Source organism: Alexandromys fortis, unplaced genomic scaffold, assembly GCF_014885135.2.
Source record: "Alexandromys fortis isolate MF-2015 unplaced genomic scaffold, M_Fortis_MF-2015_v1.1 scaffold_193, whole genome shotgun sequence".
NCBI lineage: Eukaryota > Metazoa > Chordata > Mammalia > Rodentia > Cricetidae > Alexandromys > Alexandromys fortis.
Genome location: NW_026068083.1, coordinates 1952555 through 1974516, shown reverse-complemented (window position 1 = coordinate 1974516; position 21962 = coordinate 1952555). Strand labels below are relative to the sequence as shown.

The following is a 21962-nucleotide window of genomic DNA, read 5'->3' as shown; positions in this document are numbered from 1 at the left end:
TTAGAATGGGCGGGTGTTTTGTATGGAGCAGCATTTCACCATGTTTTTAGCATTTTAGTTTTGTGTTAACAAATGATGTTTTCTAGTGGTGGTAATTTTTTGTGGGTCCTTATGTGCCTGGCATCCATTCTGAGAGAACCTGCTTCATAGGCCCGCTGGAGCCATGGAGTGGATCACTCACTTCACCTCGTAATTGTTTTGGGGGGCATTTTCCTTCCCAGAGGAGCAAAAGGCAGAGGGCAAAAGTCTGTACACATGAACACATTTAGGCCTGACCATCCTCCGGGACAAGTGCTGTAATTATCCCCACTTCACAAGTGAACACAGCAAGGTCACAACACAAGCTTGCCATCAAGATCCACAAGTACCTGCCACCCCAACCACAAGATGCTACACAAGCCCTATACATCGCTTTGAAAGTGAGTCCTTTGTCAGTGTGTAGCAATCAAAACAAGGGAAATCGACACCCGATTCAAGCGGTTCCTCTTTCTATAAGAAGGGAAAAAGCAGCCAGCTCTACAGAAACACACACAGACTCTAAAGCCTGGGGCCAGGGGCCAGAGAAGGAGCGAGCGCGGAGTTCAGCGTCACGTTCCAGGCCCTTCCTTTATCACAGTCAGAGTCTTGTGAGTTCTCCATGGACAATGTGGATGTCTTTTTCCATCAGGCATCTGAGAAGTACTAGGGCTGTGAAGGCAGACATGCCAGCTTGCCTGATGGAGCCACGACCTGGGGGCCACCATCTGTTTTGTTAAGGCGACAGTCTGGAATTCCTGGTTGAACTCCAGGTCTCCTTATTGTGAAGCTCCAGCAGTTTTACCGAGTCACAGAGCAGATTATAGGTCCTCCCAGAGCACCCCCAGCAGCTGGGCCACGCTACAAGCTGTCTTTGTCTTATTCAGATTCCATAATGAATTTGCTAGAACATACCATCTGAACCAGAGAAATGCCATTACCGACTGCTGCTGCTTCCAGTGAGTGGCCAGCTCTGCCAATCTGGCTTAAACTCTGCCCGTTAAGCTCTGCCACAGGGACTGTTCTGAGGAGAGCTTGCTTCACAGGCAATGGGCACAGGGCACAGCATTCATTCCAAGTTTCAGCTGCTCTTGGGAACATTCTGAATGGCACCGATGAAATTTCCCTTTCCAGAGCGACCAGCCCTCCAGGAGGATGGAGAGGACAGAGGTGCTGCACTCTGAGTGGGAGCACTCAGCAGACCACGCTGCCTGGAAGTCAAGTGGGGCCGCCCTGAGTCAGCAGCAGGAACTCAGAGTTGCCTCCTGGCTTCCCTCCAGTTCCAGGGATGCGTGTTCTGCCCTGGAGGGCGCCTCTGGAAAGCGACTTTTTGTAGTCGCCATGAAATTACTAATGATGCGGCAGAGGATCTTAAACGGGGAGTCTCTGTGAACTCACTCTAGAGGAGGGGCGGTGGCCGCAGCATGAAGGCCCCCAGAGTCACACCTGAGTGAGGTGGGGATGAGAGCGAGTACCCCAAGAAGCTGTGCCAGAGAAATGGGCTCACTTTCTGTATGTCACATTCTCCTCATTTCTTAGATGTGCCAGAGCCTTGAGCTTTCCTGAGAACACAGCCATTTCTTCAGGGAGGCACAGTGCAGTACAAAGAACACCAACTCTGGCATCAGATAGCCACGGCCCCAGCCCTAGCTCTTCCCTATGCTTGCTATGGGCTCCGACAGCGTCACCTTTCCTGTCCTTCGAGGCTCTCCTTCCTGAGGGTAACAAGCCTGTGTTTTAAATGACACGGTGAGCACTGCGGAAGAAGGTGCCCCACGTACACCAGGGCACTCAGTATGTGTCATTTCTTTATCCTAAGCCACTTCAAAGGTGGGTGACGTTTCCTCAGAGACCTTTCCGTGTTTCCTTTCTGGAACCTGTTATTTGACTACCTCAGAAAGCCAGCATGGGTCTTCTATGGCTGGATTTTAAGCACAGGAGAGAACAGACCATTAAGTTCATGTACTTGAAACAGTGTGCTGGCCTAGTGATTTTCTTGTCCAGAAGTCATAAATATTAGCACTCTTCAAACTTGCACAAAGGCCCCATTGTAGCAGGCTTTGAGAACTTCTTGGATCAAGATCCAAAAGGTTAATATATTATTTAGTTAGCCTGCTAATCAGACTGTCTTACACAGCTGTAGGGCAAAGGATTGTGTAAAGGGAGAAGAAAAATCCGCTTCATTTAGTACTGCCAACTGAGAGAAATAAAATTAAAACGGTACAATAAAATCCAATTGCTACCTGATGGTTTAACTCTTTCTCAAGCTCATCATATTCTCGGTTCATTTAAAAACTTTAGGTTGGGTAGGTAGCTCAGAAGGTAAGAACACTTTTTGTACAAGCATGAGGACCTGAGTTCAAATCTCCAGCACCCATATTAAAAAGAAATTCAGCCGGGTGGTGGCGGCTCATTCCTATAATCCCAGCACTCAAGAGGCAGAGGCAGGCGGACCTCTGTGATATCAAGGCCAATCTGGTCTACAGAGTAAGTTACAGGACATCCAGGGCGACACAGAGAAAGAGAAATCCTGTCTTGAAAAAACATTCAGCATAGCTGCATATACCTGTGACCAGTCACAAGAACTCACAGGCCACCAACCTCACTCCAAGCTCAGGGAGACCCCATCTCAAGGAAATAAGATGAATAGCTGCAGAGCAGGGCATCCGATACCCCCTCTGGCCTCTGTGTATCTGGACATAAGCACCTGAACATGTATATTCCCATGTAGCGTCTACACACCATACAGTATATACCACATGCACACAATACATAATATATTATATATTTATGATATAACACATGCACCACATATACTCAACACAACAAGCATACACATGAACAAAAGTTAGAAATATAAAGTTGGGCAGGAGAAATGGTTCCAATGTTAAGAGTGTGTTCACCTCTTGAAGAAGACCCAAGTTTGGTTTCTAGCACCCACAAACATCTGTAACTCCAGCTCTGGGGACCCGATACCTCTGACCTCAAGAAATACCTGTATTCGCCTGCACCCACATGCATATACCCACACACACATGCACGCAAATTTAAAATTTAACAAAAACTTAGGAATCAAGTTCAGCTTCATACACATTTTCTATCCATGGGGGAAAAATCATGGAATTTGAACTTTTTATAGTTGGAGGGATGTAGGGGATGTTTACACCAATGACAATGCGCACAACCAAGTATCTGAGAACTGCTTCTGTCACTCAGAATGAGCCTCTTGGGCCCTGGGATCTACAACAGGAAGGACAAGAGGCTGAACTGGAGAATGAGGCACAGGTGTGAATGCACTGAGCATGAACGAGGAAATGAAGGGTTGTGCTTGGGATTGGCTAATGCCTGGCATTTCCCAGCATGCTTGGCTCCCATCACCTCTCCCCATCAGGACAAATAGGCACTGTCATGGCCTTGCTGCCCTTTAAACACACACTGAGGTTTATTTGTTGCTGTGAAGGCCTTGGGTATAAACCTTGGAACAGATTAGTGCATAGGGGTGGGCTTAGGATTCGGGTGGCAGTGGCTGTTCTTTTGATTAGTACTGCCATGCTCTGACTTGGCACCTTAGGACACAGCCAAGGAGGTCCTCATCAGATTTAGCCCCTTGATTTTAGACTTCCCAGCCTCCACAAAAATGAGCCAAATAAATTCCTATGGTTTATAGTTTACATCATCTGTGCTAGTCTGTGATAGGAACACAGGCAAACTATCACCCATACTCACTTGGGACCAAGTGTTGGCCACTAGGTGAAAAGGGCACCAAGGAGCTGAAGACACAGTGCCAGCCTTAGGATGCATATCTGCTGGTAAGAAAGTGCAATACTCAAGAATACCATGTGCAAAATGTCTGGGAATTGGAGATGAACACCGAGACTTCTAAACCAGTCTTTTCTGGCTTCTGAGCAGTATACACAGAATAAGGAAGTGCTGAAGCTCCACCCAAGGAAGACGGCATCCGAACAGGAAGAAGCAGGGTGAGCAATGTTGGAAGCTTGGGGAACAGCGAACTGGGTGTGGCTGAGTGGCAGAAAATGAAGTCAGTATGGCAACCGAGGATACCACCTCAGAGGAGAGGTCAGTGTCCAGCCCTCTGTACACTAATGGGCATTCCATGAAATACCTGCCTGTTTGCCCCACACAGGGAAGACATTTGAGAGGTGCTCTGAGGTGATGGGGGCTGCTGAAGAAATGAAAACAGCAGGTGAAAAACTTGGTCTTTCTTCCTAAGGGCAGCAGGGGCCCAGAACAGGGTTCTGGGCATAGATACCATATGATGAGATTGAGCAGCTGGGAGTTTCTATGGAGTTGCCATGGAAACCATGTGGACCATGAATTGAAGGAGAAGCTGAGGGACTAGTGAGGAGCTGTTGCAAGTGACCAAGTGGGTGGCCGGCCCTGAGCCATAGCTGACAACACATTCAAACTGGCTTTTGAGGGGTGGGGAGTCATTTGGGATGTGAGGGAAGTGGGTGGGGAGCCCAAGATGACTTCTGTGATTGGATAGGCTAGATGGAGGTGTATAAGAGAAAGGGGTTGATGGCTAACAAAATCCACAAACCCAATCAGCAAGTCGCAGATTTCTCTCATGTGTTTCAGCATTACGTGCGATCGCCAATATATGCGAGTACCCGTGTGCATCAGTGGATGATGGATAAAGACAACTGGAATAGCGACACTTTGAGATATGACATGGCCTCACAGGAAGAATGACTCCCATCATCGGAGACAACACAGATGAGCCTAGAAGACATTGTAGTCAGTACAACACCCAGGCACATAAGACAAATACTACCTACTTCACATGTACCTAGGAGCTGGGAAAGCTGGACTCACAGAGGCTGAGAGTAGAATGGTGAGCCAGGGGCTAGAGGCTGGAAAGAGGAGATGCTGGTCAAAGGGGAACATGTTTTGGTAGGTAAGAGTAAGTTCTGACATTATAGTACACAGCATGGTAACCATAGTTAATAATTATGTGTTATATATGTCAAAACTTCAAGGTATTAGATTTTGACTGTTTTCACCAAAAAAGTTGGTAGATGTTATTAATCTTTCTACAATATATACACAGCTCAAATATTACATCGTACCCATACATATATATGATATTTATAAACAACAAAATGGAAAGTATTAGATACAGCCAGAGAGATATAAAATCCTACACATACAGCTCAAGAAATCTGACATCAGGAAAGCTTGCCGAAACGAGCTGGCAAGGCGCCAGGCTCCAAGCCTGATGACTGAGCTCACTCAGTCACTGCAACCCACACAGTGGGAGGAAAAAACAGATTCCCACAAGCTTCCTCTGACCTCCACATGTGGGCCATGGCCCACTCACACACACACAACAAACAAATACATATATGAATATAAGTTTTAAAAGGAACATTGTTAGGGCTCTCGGTGTATATTTTATTTACACGAAGGGTACGGCTACGATCACAGCAGCAGCTGAGGACCAGGGAATCTTCACTCTAACAGCCCGCTTCACAGCGTTACATAGAGGACCCTTAGGAGCAATGCAGGCAATCACTACATTGTCTCCAAACATCACCTTAGCTTATGGAAAAGATACAATCTTAATGCTTTATAGTCTCTTGCTGTTACTTCAGTTTCTTCAAAAAGAAAAGAGAAAGAAACCAGCCAAAAACAAATCCTTTCAAAGTCACCCCAAACCACTGGGTCTTGAAAACTGAACCTGAGATCCAAAAACAGGGCCACAAGATTCTGGAAGAAAGCCCCTACCCTTGTGTTCTGAGTTCTGGCAGGCACATGGCATGGGTCCAGCAGGTGGAGCCCAGAACAGATGGCAGGTCCCAGGGCCACAACTGCCTTTGCCACTGTTGATGAAGCTAGGGCTACTGCATGGGTGTTGCTGCAGACACTCGCACTGCTGACGAAGCTAGGGCTACTGCATGGGTGTTGCTGCAGACACTCAGACTGCCAGGTGTGGGAGGTGCAAGTGCCAGGTACGGGCCGCGGGAGCCCGAGCTAACACCACTGGGGAACTCTAGCTCAGTGCTCTGCCAGGCAGCAGGTGCTCAGAAAAGGGCAATGGAGGAGCTGAAGGAAAGGTGAGTGAAGGGGACAGACCTGCTCACCCGAGTCTGAGAAACAAACCTGTGCTCAGAAACCAATACCCTCTGAAGTCCTGGGTGAAGAGTTCTCAGTGCTCAGGGCAAGGCCACTTAATGGGAAATGCCCCATGGGGGCTTCTGACTCAAAGATGTGTTCACCATCATTTGTGTAAAGAAGAGGAAAGCCTCCAAGCACTAATTAGAAAGAGAGAGCTGTTGTGTTTTCCTCCCCATCACCTTATCTTCTTTATTCAGTTCTTGAAGACTCAGCTATTAAAAGGAATTAAGTAATTCATCAAACCCATTTCAATTACCTGCCGCTGATAACATCAGCCTACAATTACTTCTACAAATGAACCAAGTGCCAACCGCCAGGCTAAACATAAGCTAATTCACTGCTAGGCTCTGCCTGCTGGAGACACAACTCTGGGACCCGGCAGCAGGCACTCTTCATGATTCCAACAGCAGCTGTGCACTGAGCAGCAGGTCCAGAGTTCACTCTACCGGGACACACACTGCCCCACCCACCCGTGCTGGTGTTGCAGACTCCGACCACAGCTGCAGCAAAGCAGTAGTGTCCAGACAAGCAGGGGACAAATATTGACGCGAAGTTCCAGGTGGATATTATCATCTATCAGACACTGAAGGTGTGGGCACAGAGCAGGGGGCGAGCTTTGGAACTGATTCATCCTGCACAAGTCCTCTGGAACGCCACTCAAAACCTCTGCTTCAGAGACCTCTGTTTCTCATTTCTCCTTCTAACTGGGATGGGGCAGTCTTCTTCCTTCTCTTAGATGTCTAGAAAAAAATCCGTCTTAAAGCCGGGGGGGGGGGTATTAATTCTTTTACATTTACATTTTTTCTTTCCACCTTCAGGTGAGAACCAGAGGTGTGTGGTGGCTTCCCACATCAGGACCATCATCAGGCTTGTCTCTTTTCTCACTTAGCTGGCTCCACACACAGGGTGCTTGTGGCTCCATCACAGTACAGAGCCGTCTGCAGATCCTGCCTCTGGGGCCTGATTCTGGATGGCTGACTGACACCTTCTCTCTGCTGGCATGGCTCTGTGGTGAGGACTGATGGATCCTCTGGTCTGGCCCAGCACAAGGTATCCTGAGCCCCTTCTCTAGGGTAGAAGACGTTTACAATGGCTTTGGTTCTGTGGAAATGCTTGCTGCCTTAGACTGGACAGAGCAAGGGCCATTGCTCCAGGCTGGTGTATGACCTAACTCACTCACCTTTAGGCTGGTAGGTGCACCCGTTCTCTTTTCTTGAGTTACCTTTATGTATTTTGGTACAATGAGCACAAACTGGCTGTAGTTACGTGAACGACACGGAAATGCTTATGCCACTGCGATCTGTGGTGTGTGGAACGTCCCTGTAAGCTGATGAGACACAAACGGCTGGGGTCTGGAGACACTATGGGACAGAAACTTCCATTTACACTCCAACCCCTTTCTGTAGCCTTTTCTTTTAACATTTGATGTAATTAATTTAATATTTAATTTTAACATTTAATGTAATGGATGGGTCACCATCCTACAATGTCTCAGTCTCCTTTATGCACCCCTCCCTTATTCCTCTCTGCCTGCTTGGTAGCTGGACTTTTTTGTTTCTCTTGGAAGCTGCTCTGAAGATTTCAAGTGTTTTTCACAGTTTAGAGTCTATATTGAGCTAATCCCAGAATGTTTCCTGTGAGATCCAAGTACCTCGCAGCCGTGCACGTGCATCGGCTCCCACCTGTGGTGGGATGATGCTGCAGCCATCCCCTGCATTATTTTTAAATAAAGCATTATATTTTTGTTTTAAACAGTCATTTTAATTACTTAAGGGAAAAGCAATGTTTTGTTTATCCATGTATTTACCATTTCTGGTGCTCTCTTTCTCTCCTAAATACCTGAGCCTCCATATGGTATCATTTTCTGTCTGTGCAAGGGACTTCATTCAACGTTTCTTAGGGTTCTCTGCCAGTGATGAGCTTCCCATTGTGGTTCACCTAAAATATACTGTGTTTGCCTTCATTCCTGTAATTTGTTTGCTTCTCTCACTTTGTCTTTGTTTATCTGTTTGCTTGACTTACTTTGAGACAAGGATTTTCTCTGATGTCCTGGGTAAGCCTTGGCCTCCTGGGTGCTGGGATTATAGGCACACATCCACACATCATATTGGCAGCTTCCTGGTTCCCCTTGGGGCCACCCGAGAGCACAGGAATCCCATTAAACCTGGATGTTTTTTAATTTGGCTTGTTGTGGTTTGACTTGATTGGGATTTTTGCGTCGCAGAGAGCTTGCATTAGGAATATTCCTAACAGTAAGCAATTTTTACCTATTTTTTTTTTCAAATATCTTTCTTGACCCATTTCTTCAGGCTGGGAGACAGTTCAGTGGACAGAGGAGTGTTTATGCACAAGTGTGAGAACTTGCATTTGGATCCCCAACACCCATGTAAACAAACTCTGGGCACTTGTGGCAGTCTGCATATAATTCCAGTGCTTGGGAGATGGAGACAGGGCAGCCCTGGAGCAAGCTGGATAGCTAGAGGAGCCAATCAGATCAGGGAGTTCTGAGTTCGGTGAGAGACTCTGCCAGTGTCAGCTTCTGGTCTCTATATACGTGAGCATCCACACACATGCACACATGCATGCACATCATGTACACACAAGAATGCACAAAGTATCCTGTCATCTCTAATTGCACATTGGTGATTCAGAGACCAATCCGGGTGTCTGTCAGACACGCCCTGCCCCGCAGTTCTGTCATTGACTCTGAGTACATCAAGCCCCAGGACCTGCCTCTCTTCGCCTGTCCCTCCCCCTAGCTCTAGGGTTACAGGCTTGCATAACCACGACAAAACTCAAGTCCTCATGCTTGCCCAGCAAACACTCACCCACTGAGCCATCTCTGCAGCCCAATGTTTTGATTATTGATTTTTTTTCTGTATAGTGCTAAGGATTGAACCATAGGCCTCATATATACTAAGCAAATGTTCTACCACTAAGCCCTACCCCAGACCCCAAGGAGCTTAACATTAAGCAAACAGACCAAATAAAAATCATAAATTATCTTATAATATTATTTAAATTCAATGAAAGTGAAAACAACACAGAAAGTATGTGGTGGGTAAAGCACTGTTCAAAGGAAATGCAGGACCTTTACACGACTGCACTGAAAGTCAGTGGTCTAAGGCATGACATTTGGTAGCTGAAATAGAATTCAGGAGAGGGGATAAAATTACACAACACAAGCAGAAACAAAGGAATAGCCAACACAAGTACTCACAGCACTAACAAAGGCAAAAACAGGATCTTCTCTAAAAACAAAAGTTAAGAAAAATAAATTTTCAACCAAAATGATCTAGAAAAACAGCTACATATGAGGAAGGGGTATAGAATGTGCTCCCCACTCAGCCACGAGGAGAATGCATGACATAATCTCTAGAGAATCGACTGAAAACCACGAGGAGAGTAGAGCCGAAACAGCAAGTAGATAAACCCCTGTTCCCTGTGTGCAATGTTTTCCCAATTTATTCTACTATTAGCTCTTCAAAGGAACAAGGCTTTTGGGGGTGTTGATATCCCTTAAATAAATGACACAGGATTAGTCACATAGTAAGCCGTCAATAAACACCAATATTTGTTAGAATGAACACAGACAGCTGAGAACTTATCACTTTGGTTCTTCCAGACAGGATGAACCCAGGACTCACAGGACAAGGAAAGCTATGAATGCAACCCCAACTAAAATATGGGACTGGGTGTGTATGTGACTCAGTGGTACAGCTCTCAAGTGTGAATTTAGTAGAAGCAACCTCATGTCCTCGTGTCAAATGGCTGAAGAGTTCTGCAAACCTAGACTCCCCTTCTGGCCTCAAGGTCATCTTCAGAGCCACCTAAGAGCCTGCAGGCCTTTATGGCACACATATAGTTAAAAGCAACAGAGGCCGAGGGAAGGGAAGAAAAGCGCTAGTATGGCGTCAGTGGGCTGGAGACATCTGAGTGGAGTTCACATAAGGAAAGGGCTTGCTGCGATCACAGCCAGCAGTATCTGAAGCCCAGGCAGACAGCAGTGAGGCCACCTTCTTATCCTCTCCACGTCCAATCCTCCAGAGCTCTGGCTCAGCAAGGAAGTCAACTTACACTTCCAAACACACCTGCGCCTTCTCTCAGAGGCCAGCAACTTCACCAAAGCACCTGCTTTCCAGTTGTCCACGGGCTTCTATCAGTCCATTATATATATTATATTGTCATTATATATATTTTATATTGTCTTGACTGTAACCAAACAGCAAACCAACTGCAAGCACAGCTTCCCTATAGTCTTCCACAAAATGATATTGCATTTATACCAAAACTCAATATTATTTTTAATACACATAATTTTGTGGCAAAAGATACACTGTGGGTAAATCCACCAAGTAAAGTCATCGCTGATATATTTTCCTCAGGCCCTTAAACCACACATAGCTCCCTACCACCTCCATGCTCCTCTCTGTTAGAAAGAGGCACTAATTCTTCTCTCCGAATAGGCTAAAAGGTGGGGTTTTGTTTCCCAGCACCGCAAGGTTTTAACTCTCAGAGCACAAAAGAGATGGCGTGATTTACAGTAGGTAGGCTCAGGGGTATGGCTGAAGGAGAGATATGGAAGGAATTTTTTTGAACAAAACACACAAGTGCCTGAAAAAGACAACAGCTATTCCAACCACCTCCAGCCTAGCCCAGGGTCACAAAACAAAGGGAGGCTCTTACCCAGATTGGAAGATGCGCGGCCTTCCGCAGCCCGGTCCTTGAGGTCCTCAGCAATACCCAGCTGCTGCTCATGGTACTGTTTGGCCCTCTCCAAGTCCTGCATGCACCTGGCAGCGTGGCCCAAACCGGCATAGGCCCGCATCTCAATGGACTTCTCCATCAGCTCCCGTGCCAGCTCCAGCACGCAGTTGTGGTAGGACATGGCCTTGTCAAAGTTCCTCCGGTAGTGGTAGGCACTGCCCAGGTTGCTGTAGGCACGGGCCTCTTCCCGCTTGCTCCCCAGGTCCTTGGCTATCCGCAGGTGCTGTTCATGGCACTGCACAGCATTTTCAAAGTCGCCCATGGCGATGTACACAGCTCCCATGTTGCCGAGTTCTCGGGCTTCAGAAAGTTCATCTTTGGACTGTTTGGCAAGAAGAACGCACTGTTTGTGACTGGCCAGAGCATTGGGATAGTCTCCAATGGCTGTGTACACATGGCCTAGACTGCTCAGGGCTGACGAAGCTGCCTGGAGAGGAAGGACAAGGCAGGGAAATGAGAAAACAACAGATAATGGTTTTGGTTTGTTTCAGCAGATAAAATGAGAGTTGTCTGGAATGATCTTCCAGCGGTGTTTCTATCAGGAGACCACAGGCCCATTAGTACTGACAAAAAGCACATCCCACAGCAAGTCACTAACAGAAGACAATGGTCATGTAAGCAGGGGTGTGCTGGAGCTGATCTCACAGAAACAGGTGGTGTTCCATGTAGTTTTCATCTGGAGACCTACTGGAATTCCAACAGTCCCTGTTAGTACCCACTAGCTTCTGCGATGGAAGAGAATATTGAAGAATGCCCAAATCTCATGACAAGCACAGGGCACTGGTGGACAGCAGCAGGCGCTGTTCCCTGAGCATAAGATGCTAGAGATCCACACGTGGCTGTGCCTCGAGCAGCTCTGTGCCCCTGTGCGTCTCTCTCTTGAAGCCAATGAGGGGGATACTTTCCACCATGACTTATAATACGTGGGTGCAGGATCCTCTGTTCTCTTATCCTGCTCCCTCAAGTGACTTGTGGTTTATACCAGGATCAGAACCAAAGAACTCTGTCTGGGTGGGGCCCAGCTAACACCTCCGAACCGGACAGTCCCCACTGGACTGGCCATGCTCCTCCAGCTCATATGGAGCTCCAGTTTTCCTTTACCTCTGGGGTCTCTGAGCTGCAGCCTCTCAGCACAGAGAAGGGCTACCTGCCAGGACCCAACACACTGCACACCAGTCATCGCTATCAAATCTGTCTGTCTTCAAGGTCTTGATGGGACTGGTGGCAGAGCGTGGCAGTAGACACTTGCCAATAGCACACACAAGCATGAAAAAAATAATAAAGATTAAAATTGAGAGGTCTTAGTGAAAATGACTCTGTGGCAGTACAGGACTACACAGAGGTACAAAACAAACAGAAAACCAAAGAATCAAAGAAGCGGCCACACGCTTTCCAGCCCCCTACCAAGTGCATACTGTCTCAGACTCCAGTGCTCGTTTTTAAAGACCTTTGTGTAAGAATATAAAAGGGAAGTTATGCTAGGCTGCCCCTTCCCTTTATTCTGAAACTTGAAAGCTTGCCTCCCTTCCTCTCCTTCGTTACATGTCAGCGGCCATTTGGCATGTGGTCCCTTTCTTCATGCGGCTTCCACCTCCATAACATGAACATGTGACCCTGGGAGAACAAAGGGAGCTCTTGCTCCCAGGGGCCTCCAGCTCGGGAGCACCAATGAGGCAGTGCTGTGCCTTCCTTTCTCAGATGTATTCTGGGCCCTTCCATAGACATGAGTGATGTACTTTCCCTGTTTGCTTTGCTTTGTGAAGTAGCAGTTTTTGCTAAAGCAGCTGAGCCCATTTGCACAGTGTTTCTGAGTGGCATGCTTGCAAGGCAAACTATATTAAGTTGCTTTTATCAACACACATGTTTCTACAAAAAGATTTAGAAATCAGAGAGGAAATAAACACCTATAAATTTTCTTTTTTGGTTCTTATCTGAATAGTGAGATAGATACAACTCTAGGGATATTATGATGCTGTATCAGTCAGCCTGGCCGAGGCAGCAATGATTTCACAAGGCAACATACCACTAAGACAGTGTTGTTCTCAGGCCCCACTCTGAGCCTTGTGGGGACAGAAGGTGGGGTGCCAGGCTGGCCTACTGTGCCATTGAAGCATGATTAATAAAAACTCAGAAAGAGAAATTGGGGTTCAACCTGAAGGTCAGAAATGTAAAACAGCTATCCATTGGCTCTTACCTCTACGTCAGTCTGAAATCGCAATCGTGCCTCCAGGAATTCTCAGAATGAGACTGTGTCTGAGAGCTGTCTCCTCCATCTCTGGGACTAAAGGCATGCACCACTATCACCTGGTTTCTATGGCAAACTAATGTGGCTACTGGGATTAAAGGTGTGTGTCATTGCTGCCTGGTCTGTAAGGCTGGCCAGTGGGGCTGTTTCACTCTCTGATCTTCAGGCAGTCTTTATTTATTAAAATACAAATGAAATGCCACTACATACCATGGTTCTCCATTGCTCAAACCCCACCAGCACTCACTCTCACAATCTTTTCTTCATTTGCTGTAGGTCTTGGCCTCAGTGTCTCCCCTCTCCATGTGGTACTTTCCCCTCCTGCCTTCTGCACAGCTTCTTTCCCATCTAAACCTCACGAGGGAGGCCACAGTCCAGACTACAACCTGATGTCCTTTTGGTAGGATACACAGGCCCTTCTCTGGGAAGCCAGGCAGCTAAGGACCAGATCTTACCTCTGGGAGCTCAGCTATTTGGGTGCCCTACCTCTAGGATGTGCAACAACTGAACAACGTGGAGCCTTGGTTTCCAGACAGCCATTTCTACTTCCACAGCAACAAGCCAGGAGCTGAGTGTTTCAAATGTAGCCCCGAGCCCCTGTCAAATGTGTAAGCCATAAATAATTTACTAGCTAGCTTCACTAGCAGATCTGGTTGGAGGCAATGAGCCTTCAAACAGTGTTGCGGACAGATTTATACAACTCGGGCAGGTACAGCACCCCGGGTCTCACTGTGCTTGGAAACTTCTGGTTTATGACAACTCCAAATGACAGTTCAGAGAGCTTGTGCTTCTAAGTCTTCACTTCTCCAAATGGCAGGAAGAGACAGGAGCTGCCTCACTGAAGCTCTGTGAGTGTGAGACCATGCACCTCCCTCCCAGGGTGTGTGGAGAGGACCGGGGCATCAGCTCTTTCCTGCTATCCTCCCCTTAGCTCTGCAGAGGCAGACTCTTGAAGGCAGTATCCTGCCCCCTCACATCTCTGGGAAGAACTGTGTAATGACAGAGTACACATCATAGCTTCTGAAGCCGGGACAGGCTCACTCAGCACAGGACCAGATGGAACAGGGTTGAGCAGCAGATAATCTCACTTCTTCTGTATTTATAAAATGGTGCTAATAACAACACTATACACACGTGGCATTCACTAGGTCAATGCCTGATAGCACCACAATAAAGGTGCAGTGCTCTGTAAACTCAGCAAAGGTGTGTGCGTGCTGACGACCTCAAGCCACGTGAGCTGGGCTCTTACCAGGCAGCCACTACAAGCAGTCGCTGAAAACACCAGTGATCGTGACTGAACATCTGTACTCCTATCAGTTTCACAGGAAATAAAACCTCGTGTTTCACCACCCCTGGGCAAATAACATGTGACGGCATCTATCACCTAAGTGTGTTTGAAATTATCCACTAGTCTTTGTTCGGACTCCTGGAGAAGATGCGAAGGTCCCCTGTCGACTGGGAACCCCAGGCCTGCTGCACACAGACCCTATGTTTGCACTGAGGTTCATGCTGCCTTTGTATATTGATCTTGCTGAGGTTTCTGTGCCAGAAAAGCAGCAGCTGCTTCCCACAGGGGACACATCTGGGAACATCTGTCCTGAGCACTAAGATGCACACAGAAAGCATCACTAGCAAACTATCAAGGCAGAAGAACACAATGGTTCTCTCTTTCTTCTTGTCAAAGCACAGCTCCCAAATGCAAGCTGAGGCACTGGGGCCAGTCACCCCACCACCCTGCCAAGCTTCGTGAGGCCTGAGCCAGAGCCAGAAATCACTTCACACATCAACCCATTTTCAAGGGCTTTGAGTTTGAGAAATGAAATAAGACAAACTATCCAAACAAGAGCAGACTGATGACGACATGACCATTAGACAAGGTTTGAGGATATGCACCTTTTCCTCCCATCAGGCATGTGTTTCCCTTACTGTGTGAATACTTTTCATAGGGGTTATATTTTACACTGTTACCTAAGGAATATTCTGTATGATCGTCAATTGATTAATTGTATGTACTCCAGCAAATGGGGATTGTATTTGCAGCTAGTAGCAGAAATATTGATTTTTTCCCTCTTACTACCCAAATCCACGTGTATGATGTATTCCCTGCCCGCTCAGTGCTCCTAAGCAGGGGTCCTTCCTTAAATACCCTCAGCCCAACCAAGGAACACAGAAACATGTGGCTCTGGGTTCAGGCATAGAGAGAGATGTGCACGTCGGACTGAGAGGCAATGTGCACTAAAGTGCACTGATGGGCCTGGGGTCCTCCCCTGTAAGCGCTTGGACAGCCCAGGTAAGGGACTGGCACTAGAAGGTTCTTACACTTGTATATATCTTAGTTTCTCTTCCTACTGCAGCAGACTTAAGTTTCATCATTTCAGAAACATGGCAAAGACAATCAAGAAACAACACCCAAAGCTCTGTCACCACAACTAAAAAGACAGCAGAAGCATCTGGACTCCTGATGGCAGGCAGCACCATTACCTGCACAGCAGAAGGTACTACAGTGCCCTTTATTTAGGGGTGGACTTGGTCACTTGTCCCTTTGCTGTGACTAAAGAACCTGACACACGCGCTGAAGGGAGGAAGGATTTGGTTTGGCTTAAGGTTCAAGGAGATACGGCCTGAGAGAAAACATCACAGTGAGGGCACATTGGATCTGGAGTCCGGAAGCCGAGAGTAAACAGGAAGTGGAGTCAGACAGTCATACTTTAAGGTCCACCCCCAGGGACCTACTTCGCCTGGTTAGGCTCCATCTTCTCACGGGGCCTGAGAGAAAACATCACAGTGAGGGCACATTGGATCTGGAGTCCGGAAGCCAAGAGTAAACAGGAAGTGGAGTCAGACAGTCATACTTTAAGGGCCACCCCCAGGGACCTACTTCGCCTGGTTAGGCTCCATCTTCTCACGGTCTACAACCTCCCAAATCACATCCCTGTGATTCCAGCACTTAGGTGGCTGGAACAGGAGAATTAAAAGCTTGAATTTGCCAGAATCCACACAGCAAGATCTTACCTTCAAACAAAACAACACAGCCAAAAAATTTCAGTTAATGGTTAAAATGTGGCATTTATGAGGCAGATGAGGTGTTTGTCTTTCAAGCTACACAGACGAAACTGGAGAGGTACGCACTGGTGGAAGAGGCCAGCCTGAAATGGCTCCTTTCTGCAGCCATCCAGGACAGGCAAGCTGCAGAGTGACGATGTCCCAAGGGCCTGTGAGTGGGGCGTTACCAGGTGGAGCACTGAAGGAGTTCTGCATGATACAATGGCAGATATGTGACATTTACGTTTATAGCACAGAATGAATCCACTGCAAATGTCAACTTCAATAAACAATATATCAACCGTGGCTCATCGTTTGTGATATACACCATACAGAAGGTGTCAGTGAAGGACAAGCAGATGGGAGGCAACTGTGAGAACTCTGTTTCCTCAATTTTTTATTCTGAAATAAGGCCTTTAGTTGAAAAATTATTTATACATAAATTAGAGCTCCCCTTGTGGGGAGAGGTGAGTGGGTAATTCAGGAAGCAAACAGCTCACACAAGGCAGGATGCAGATGTGCGAGCTGAGCCTAGGGAAGCAGGTGGAATGAGTCTGTACCCAGTGTGGACAATCCCAGGCTTTTCCCAAATATGACTTCCTCTTGTCATCGTGCCAAACCTGGCATGCGATGTAGTGACATCCCTAAGGGTACTAACTAATAACGTTGCGGGGAAGGGCCACACACAGCAACTCCAGCGCTGGCACTGGGTACATTCAAGCTCTACATGGATGGCCAGTAGCGACTGCAAGGGCATTCATACTGCCATACCCAGGTGGGGGAGCCGGAAAGATAAAGACAATAATGCTAACTGAAACAGCACCTGACTGTGGTTGGTACAGTGTAAGTACTGAGGGCAGTCTTCTCTCCTTCCATACTGTGTGAAGCTAACAAGAGGTGGCTGTGCACCCAGCCTCAGCTGATCAAGGTGATTGTTTCCTGGGAAACAGGAGGCATTTGTGAGAGCAGAGCACATGTCACCACATCCTTCCCTCTGTTGCTATGACGGTTCCATCTAAACTGATCTGCATGTGTCACCGAGTGTGTACAAGAGCCCTGGCTGATCTGTAATGAACACAGAGTGGGCACAAGGAATAAAGCTCCGCTTTAAGCCACTGAGATTCTGGAATTGGTTGTTATTACCACGTAATCCACCAATCCTGACTGATATTCCACTGAGCAAAAATTAGTAACTTACGTCTCCAGCAGACATCCTCCTGAGAGTCAACTATGACAGCAAACTACCTAGCGGCCTGGTCATGTGCCAGTCACACAAGCTTCTACAACGAAACCTTAGTCCGTTCTATAAGAAAACCATATTTGAGAAGAACTGGCCCCTACATCAGTGTTAGTTAATCTCGATAGCCCTGAGAGTTTCAGGTGCAAAGGTCAACCTGGCTTCCCCAAGTCACAGAGCATCAATCCTTAGGGAGAATCAATAGCTATCCAGATATGAGCCGAGAGAAACTGCAGAGTGAATCTCATTCTTCTGGGGCATGTCTTGAATGACATGCACATCTTATTTCATAAGTATATTACAGCCTGAGCTGTACTTGAGATAATAAAATAATTCTCATAAAGAGTACATGGTCCGGGCTCCTAGAATGTTCACTCAGTGCTCACAGAGACACTTGGACAAAAACTACAGGCATCTTCTCACTCTGTCAATGCCCACGACAACACCCAACGATGACTCCATGGCAAAAACACCATTCAGAATCCAGTGCTGTGGCTTTGTTCTAAAGAAAGTATCAACCTGTCAACACCACACTTACGTCTTTGCCTGTGCCACCAGGAAGCTGACGGTCAGACCATACTCTTCCCTGTTCATAGCCAGATGTAATATAAGAGTGAGTACACACTGCCCTGGCTTCAGCCTGAGTCAACTCTAATCCCTTCCTTAAGCCTGATGGCTCCTCTCACACCCTCTTCCTGCTTCTGCACGTTCTTCTTGGATGAAAGTAGACAAATTAATGAAGTACAAACCAAAGAAGTTAAAATCTAAAGAGGGAAACACTTCCTAGATGGGGTTTCGAAGAACTGTGAACAAACTGCCTCAGGGAGAGGAAACTTAACTGGACCACACAGGAGGGGAGGCATGTGAGGATCAAAAGGCATTTCCGTGTCGCCCATGCTCTGTGACTGCTGTCAGGTGTAGTCACAGTCAGTCCAACCAGAATGCCCTAACTCTAAACCTCAGCCTGAAGGAATATTACACAATTACTATATCAACAGCACACCTTTCGAGTGGGATACAATAGTTGGTTTGAGTCTATATTCTGGGCTTACAGAGTCATTAGTAACAGTTACAGGTTCTCCATGGTAACCCAGCAGCCAGAGGACTTTCATAAAAATTATTTTTACCCAAATTATATTAGGGTTGGAAGAATAATATAATGTCATAAAGATCTATTACCTACGCATAAGAGCTTCTATCGCAGGTGATGAATTATTTATAATGGCCGGCACTATACGGCAATGTTTTCAAACGGAGGATTTGTAAATGTCCTTTGCAGATGCAAATGAACAGATTAATAAGGAAACAAGCTTTCTGGTGTGAGAAGCCAGGATGACAGATTAGCTATTAAGAGCAATTTATAGGTCATAAGATACGAAAGCTGGCAAGAAACACTGCCACTGTCGGCTCTAGAAATAGTAAAACTGCATCTGGTTTCCCAGGGGTTTCCTGTTGGACATTTTAATTACACCAGAAAACTGCCAGAATTTATAATGGTTTCATTTTTAGAAAACCTGATGCGCTGTGTAAACTTGATATAATACAACATCATTGATGGTGTATGCCATCAGTGCCAGCCACAATGCAGCCACAAGAGCCGACAACTTCTAAATGGCAGAGAGAGGAACCTCTAGTGTCTCCTCGGTATTGCCTAGGGTTTCTCCTGCTTCTTTTGCACCTCAGTGATCAGGCTACAGCCTAGGAGGACCTCACAACCACTACTCTCTGTAGCTCTTCAGTCACAGTGATCGTCAAAGTAGACACCTGGAGCTGCGGCAATGGCTGGAGAAGAGTTCCAAGGCAAAGCACCAGAAGATAGCCTTGTCTCAGAGGCGCTTCCCATGACAGAGCTCACCCTACCATGGGCTGGTTTAGTTCCATTCCATCACTGCCAGACACCCTGCATTTACAGTCTCTTCAGTGACTATAAAACCCTGCTCTGAAGGGGTTGGAATGCAACAGATCACCTCAGAAGGCAGCATTTACACTAAACCATAAAACCTGGGTTTAGCAGGATGGGATATAAGGAGGAATGTGGAGGAAACCAGATGGAAAAGCATGAGTACAAGAGTGTCCCAGAAAGGGACAGCTTGTGTGCAGATGCAAGAAGATAACAAAAGACCTTTGAGTTGCATAGGAAAAGGACCTTCAGGGACCCGGAAAGATGTTTTGGAAATAAACAACTGAGAACTTCTGCTTCCACTGGTGAAGGAATGTTCCCATACCCTTCAGCTACCAGGGCCAGGATGTAATGGTTGCTGAGGCCCTCTGAAACACACAGCTTCTGATGTTCAGGAGCAAAGACATGCAATCTCTGCTCTCTGTGTGCTCACTCACTCCAGCACCCCTTCCCCTATGGGGAACAATGATTCCAAACCAAGATTTCAGTGCAAGAGACAAGAGGGAAGGAAAGCTGTAGGAGGCTTTATATTTATACACCACCCAGGCTTTTGGCTTCATGTGTCACCAAACCACCTAACCCTACGAGGTTGAATAAGGGATTTCAATGACTGAAGGTACAGCCATTGAAGTATATACCTCTGTGGTCCCAGCTATTTGGGAGACTGGTATAGGGTTGTTTGAATTCAGGAGCTCAAGAACAACTTGGGCAGTGTATTAAGATTCCCATCTCAAAATAAACCACAGTGAAGTACCACTGTTCTGGTGGAATTTTCCTATAGTAGCCCCAGTGAGTACCTGAGGCATTCATGGGACTCTTTGGAGTCCTCTGAAAAACACCGGCTTTGGCCTGTGGCAGTGCAGAATAGAGCTAGTGGGAAAACTAAACTAAATGCCGGGAGAAAGAAGGTAGAGTCAGAGATGCCATGTAGCCGCCAAAGGAGACAGATGCCAGAGAACCTTACTGGTAAACCACAAGCCCCTTGTGGGAAAATACAAAATAATAGAAATGGGTTAATTTAACATGTGAGAGTTAGTTAAAAAGAAGCCTAAGCTAGTAGGCCAAGCAGTGTTGTAAATAATATAGTTTTTCTGTGTGATTATTTTGGGTCTGGGTGGCTGGGAAGAAAGTAGTAATCTCTGAAAACAAAATAGTGCACCAACATGGGCCAACTACATGCTCATCAAAACTGAGAGAGCTTGGGAAAGAATTCTAGACACAAAAGAACAGAGTTAAGCACAGCTTCTTGATAGCCGCATAATTTTTCAGACAGACTCTCTTTGCTGAGGCATGGCTCCTTTAAGAGGCTTTCTGGATCAGAATTAGCAGAAAAATTGCATGGCTTCTATAAGATCCTTCCTGGTTTGTGCTTTCAGAATAAACTCTGGCTCTTTCAGGAGGTCCTGCACTTAAATGGGGTCTGTGAGCAGCGTGTTACAAAATGTTTAATGGTACAATATAGACCCGCTGAGTCCCTGGAGCTGGGCAGTGTGCAAGGCTTGCAGAGACAGTAAACATGCTTCCACCATGCTGAATTGGGCAGAACAAACAGGCAGTGCCATGAGGTTGGTTCTAGGCACACCTTATGTTGAACAAGAGTGGTGATGCGCATGCTTCTGTGGAAGCAGCACCAGACCTCATTACAGATGGTTGTGAGCCACCATGTGGTTGCCAGGAATTGAACTCAGGACCTTTGGAAGAGCAGGCAATGCTCTTAACCACTGAGCCATCTCTCCAGCCGAAATTTTTTAAAAACCCATTTTTGAATAAAACAAAGATAAACTGTACACAGGTCTTTCTGCCTCGGGAGGCAGAGGCAGCATCTGGGAGCTCGCTCGCCAAATTTATAGGCTAACATTAGCCCGAGGCAAACACGCCCCCTAAGGGGCGGGACTTATCCCTACACACCCGCTTAACATTTAAAGAAAAAAGTGCTTCTCATCAAAAATGGTGCAATAAAGACAGATTCAGATAAAAAAGACCTCTAAATGGGTCACACTGTTGGATAATGTACATAGACTTGGGAGAGAATAAAAAGAGTATAGACAATTAAAAAGACAAAGTCTGTAAGGAGACAGAATACAGACATTCATAGATTAAAGAAAAATAATCCACGTGAAGAAGGAAAATACAGAGAGTCTGAATTACATATATTATTGTGTTTTCTTTGAATTTTTTTGACTGTGAATGAGCTAAGTACAGAAAGACATTCTATTGTATGGCTGCTAAGCTAAACCAACATATATTTTAAGGGTATTTTGATTTCAAAATTTGGGTCTAAGAATACGTTGCTTTGGAAAAGAGGTTCTGCTTTGGTTTCCACAGAGGATAGAAAGCTGTGGATTCCTTACCAGCTAATATGATTTGACCAAACAAGACCCCTCGAAGCAACGGCCCTGCTGATTCAACACCCATAACAGCGTCAAGATTTCTGACTGAGATGGACCTACCACACAGGATACCCCATGAAAGGCCTGATTAACAGCACCCCAATCAGCAGGAAGTAGTCTAGAGAACAACATCCAAATTCCCTAAATAACTGTTTCTGTTTGTTTACATTTTATTTATTTATTTATTAAAGATTTCTGTCTCTTCCCCGCCACCGCCTCCCATTTCCC

General features: G+C 46.4%; 1 protein-coding gene across 3 annotated transcripts in view; it reads right to left on the bottom strand.

The window, feature by feature from the left end:
* Window positions 1–21962, bottom strand: part of Ttc28 (tetratricopeptide repeat domain 28) — a 460167-nt gene that overhangs the window by 97709 nt on the left and 340496 nt on the right. For all 3 annotated transcript variants that reach the window (XM_050122047.1, XM_050122048.1, XM_050122049.1), the window contains one exon: window positions 10840–11347. In XM_050122047.1, coding sequence (XP_049978004.1) covers window positions 10840–11347 — 508 coding nt within the window. The remainder of the gene's footprint in view (window positions 1–10839; window positions 11348–21962) is intronic.